Below are 4,116 nucleotides of genomic sequence, written 5' to 3'. Positions count from 1 at the left end.
ACGAATCTATGTACACATGAGAAAAATGTAACTCAAAGAGACATAAAATCACTCTGATAAAAGCCCAACTGCAATGTTTACACCCATTCTCTCAAAAGTTTTAGTTACAATGTCCCCTACAGAGCCCACTGAAACACACATATATGCACACGCATGTGCACACACACTCATGCACACACACACCCTGTGCACAGAAATGGAGGTTCTGGGTGGGGAAGGGGAGAGCCTTCTGCAGAACCACAGAAAAACAAAGCATCGTTGAAGACCTTCCATTTCCCAATTAGGCAAAAACTGAAACATGGATGAGTTCCTGCCTAAATCCTAGTATTGGTGATGATGATGATAATGGTGGCACTGACAACAATTAGTTTGCCTTATCACGTGCAGGGACTTAATATATTTATCTCTAATCCTCAAAACTATCCTACAAGATGGGGACGAATCTATGTACACATGAGAAAAATGTAACTCAAAGAGACATAAAATCACTCTGATAAAAGCCCAACTGCAATGTTTACACCCATTCTCTCAAAAGTTTTAGTTACAATGTCCCCTACAGAGCCCACTGAAACACACATATATGCACACGCATGTGCACACACACTCATGCACACACACACACCTGTGCACAAACACACACACACACATCTCCATTTCTCCCACTCCCCCCAGCCCCACGGTGGAACAATAAAAAGCCTCCAAAACCATTTTCAAATCAAGTGGTATATTTATTGGCTGTCTCTGTTATTCAGTGAGGTTAAAACGTCTCAGTGTAGGACACTCTAAACCTCGCCTTGGCTTCCCGTTGTGCTGCAAGACCAGCAACAGGTGCGCGGGTGGACAGTCAGTGGATGACAGAAGCAAATCGCCACCAGCTCACATTGCTACAGTGATTCGTCCATAGGTTTAGGGAACATTTCGTTTGTTTTTCTTTCATAGCATCTTCCTCTTTTCAAACTCCTTCAGGAACAGAAGAGAGGGAGAAGAGAGAGGGGATAAAAAGATTAAAAATCCAAATTACATTCACGGTCAAAATGATTCTAAAACCTCTTATCTTTAGGATCCTTTGAGCAACCAAAAATTATAGAAGTAAAATGTACCAGGATGAGGTGATTGAACACAAAGTGACAGCTTTCAAATGAGCGCGTGTCAGTCTGAATTTCACTAAGCTAGATGCGGGGCTTCAACTTTGTCTCCTAAACGCGGGGGCTGAGAGGCTTTGAATTACGCTTGTTTTCTACGGAAGTGTTATCATTAGGAGCTGACAAACCTGACTGTGCTTATCCAAACCTTTAACGCTACACGTGACAAACACCAGCCCTTTTAATAAGGCAATGGATTTGTTTGGTTTCTCAGAGAATAAAACTGAACACAGATTCAGTTCAGATTTAAACCAAACGTCAAGAACTTCAGAAATATATGAAAAGGAAACAATACTGAAAATCACATTTCTCTAGATTGTAACAATTAGAATGCAGCAAAATGTGTAGGTGCCTGCTGCCACCTACTGGAGTAAAATGGTAACACATGTCTCTGATGTGAATTCAAGCATTTATTTGCTTTTTCCCTTCCTTCCCCTCTTTTAAACAAAATTCTTCACACACTCCCTAACCACCCAGATTTCTTTTAAACACTATGGCACACTGTGCCACATTCCACAAGACACGATCATGCAGGAAGTCAATAAAACAAGGAGTTAATTTTATTATCCCTAAGACAATGCCAAAGAAGATTATGCCAAAACATTGTTCCCTCCTGGGAAGACAATCGGGGCCTGTTTTCAGCATATGCAAAAAGTTTTGTTTTTTGTGGGGTTTTTTTGTAAAGTCTATAATCATCAAAAAAGTAAAGAGAGAGAGAGAGCCTTAAATGATCACTCAAAGAGACAGGCAAAAAATCACTGCAAAGAGATTATATGGAAGACACCAACTAAAGCCTGAAAACCCCCAGCCTCTTTAGATCTCCCTCCATCCTGACTCCCAGTTTTCATTTCTTCTTAGTCGGCCTTCAACCTCTCTCCCTGGGAAAAAAACCTATGGAGTTAGCATAGCTATATCCCAAAGGCCCTCGATGGAAAAAAAACAAAACACAAGGCAATTCTCTGCACAACTCCCAAAATGGAATTCAGGACACTTATGGACTCTGAAACGCTTTTTTGTATATCATACCTTACTACCCACAAAAGAGCAAATCTAGATGTTTGAAGAATAAAGGTTTTGAATCAGAACATTTTTCCTTGTCATGCCCGATTAGAACATTAGGACTAAAAGGTGGAGTTGCTAGAGACTATTAAGCTGCACACCGGCAAGAAAGAAACAGAAGAGACCCAGAAGAAAACACCATGGTATCCAGGCACCCTGTGCGGCCTCCCACTTTAAGGCCAGTAACTTCCGAGCACTGAGGCCACTGTTCCAGCTCACCTTGTACATGGTGGTTCCCAGCTGTGCAGGGGACATGCTGACCACAACTCCCGCACTCTGCAGGGCTGCGATCTTCTCTTTAGCTCCACCTTTTCCTCCAGCAATAATTGCCCCTGCGTGACCCATTCTTCTGCCGGGAGGAGCAGTTAAACCAGCAATGAAGGACACCACAGGCTTGGCCTTGGGACCCTGGAAAATGGGATTTTAGACACTCTGATCAAGAAGTTGATCGAAACTGGACCTCCGACTCATGACTCTGCCAGAAAATGGCAAATGGCTGGGGCCCTTCACTTATCTTCAATAAGAAAACAACACGGGCTTCCCTGGTGGCGCAGTGGTTGGGAGTCCGCCTGCCAATGCAGGGGACACGGGTACGTGCCCCGGTCCGGGAGGTTCCCACATGCCGCGGAGCGGCTGGGCCCGTGAGCCATGGCCGCTGGGCCTGCGCGTCCGGAGCCTGTGCTCCGCAACGGGAGAGGCCGCAACGGTGAGAGGCCCGCGTACAGAACAAAATTAAATAAAAAAAGAAAACAACACAAATATTGAGCTATGACTGAAACCACTGCACTCTCCTTTGAGATGACTTGACTCCTCCTACAAACTCAAAAAAACAATCCTGAAGCAAAACTGTTACCTGTTAAGATAGTAAACTTCAAAGTCACCCACACGAGCTGTTTTACAAATACATATGTCACTCTTTCGTTTGAAAAACGAAAAAGCACACTTGAAAATACATAAGTTATGTGATTTGTGATAACGAATTAAGACACAGATCAGGTTGATTTAGTTCAACATAACTCTGTCTTAATGCTTTTGCATTAAATCTACTGCAAATATGTTAGTGTGGCTGCAGTACAAGAGAAAATCTGGCCTCACACACATATGTACTTGGAAAAGGAAGAAGTAATTTAATATCTGTCAGATAACAGGATATTCCTTGGCACTACACGAACCTCTTAAAGTGGCAACCTGAAACCACAGTCCTTTGTTACCTCAAAATTCATTCATCATTCTGGATCTTTTGCCTACAATGATTTTGTAACATTCACTGGTCAGAAGAAAAATACAGATTCACTGAGTTATGTAGCTCTTCCAAGTGCTGATACATTTCCTCATTCAACATCATCAAATCACTCTTCAGTATCACCGCCAATCTCCTTAGAAAAGTCTTTAGTAGGGTGAAGTTCATGGGGGCACAAACAAGTTTTCCAAAAATATACATTTGCAAGTTCAAACTTTATCACTGTCAACAAATACCAGGAGTTGCTTTCCTTGATAGAGCAGGATTGCTTTGTTCACTTTTGAGAAAAGATCCGCCAAATAAATACCCAGGTCTGAATAACCAGTCTGCCTGCCAGACATTCTTTCAAATAAAACTGGTGTTGCATGAAAAAAGCAGCTAGTTCAGCTCACAACTCAAGTGGGAAAGTGCTTTACTTCCCATTTCATCACAAAATACTGACTCCAGGGTCGAGACTTAATAAAATTAATAATTCTTACTGCTTCATTAAGGACATTCTTAAAGGAAACTGGCTTTTTTTAAAGTGTAAGTGCACGGCAGCGCAAGGTCACTGGCACAGTTCGCTTGGGCTAAGCTGACTCACGTGAAGGCACCAGCACGCCAGGCTCCGCATGTCTGACGCTCTTACTCCAGCCCTGCCCCCACCACTCCTCCCTGCTCTTTACCCTCCAGGAA

The 4,116-nt window shown here is 42.8% G+C and overlaps 1 protein-coding gene across 1 annotated transcript in view; it reads right to left on the bottom strand.

Moving 5' to 3' along the window:
- Window positions 1–707: 707 nt before the first annotated feature.
- SUCLG1 (succinate-CoA ligase GDP/ADP-forming subunit alpha) overlaps window positions 708–4,116 on the bottom strand; it is a 36,819-nt gene continuing 33,410 nt past the window's right edge. The window contains exons 8-9 of the mRNA XM_007470594.1: window positions 2,421–2,609; window positions 708–960 (exon numbers count right to left, since the gene is read on the bottom strand). Of these exons, the coding sequence (XP_007470656.1) occupies window positions 934–960; window positions 2,421–2,609 (216 nt within the window). The 3' untranslated portion in view covers window positions 708–933. The remainder of the gene's footprint in view (window positions 961–2,420; window positions 2,610–4,116) is intronic.

The sequence above is a fragment of the Lipotes vexillifer genome, unplaced genomic scaffold, assembly GCF_000442215.2.
Source record: "Lipotes vexillifer unplaced genomic scaffold, Lipotes_vexillifer_v1.1 scaffold1098, whole genome shotgun sequence".
Lineage (NCBI taxonomy): Eukaryota > Metazoa > Chordata > Mammalia > Artiodactyla > Lipotidae > Lipotes > Lipotes vexillifer.
The sequence above is the reverse complement of the archived record's forward strand: the minus strand, read 5'-3'. Positions and strand labels throughout refer to the sequence as shown.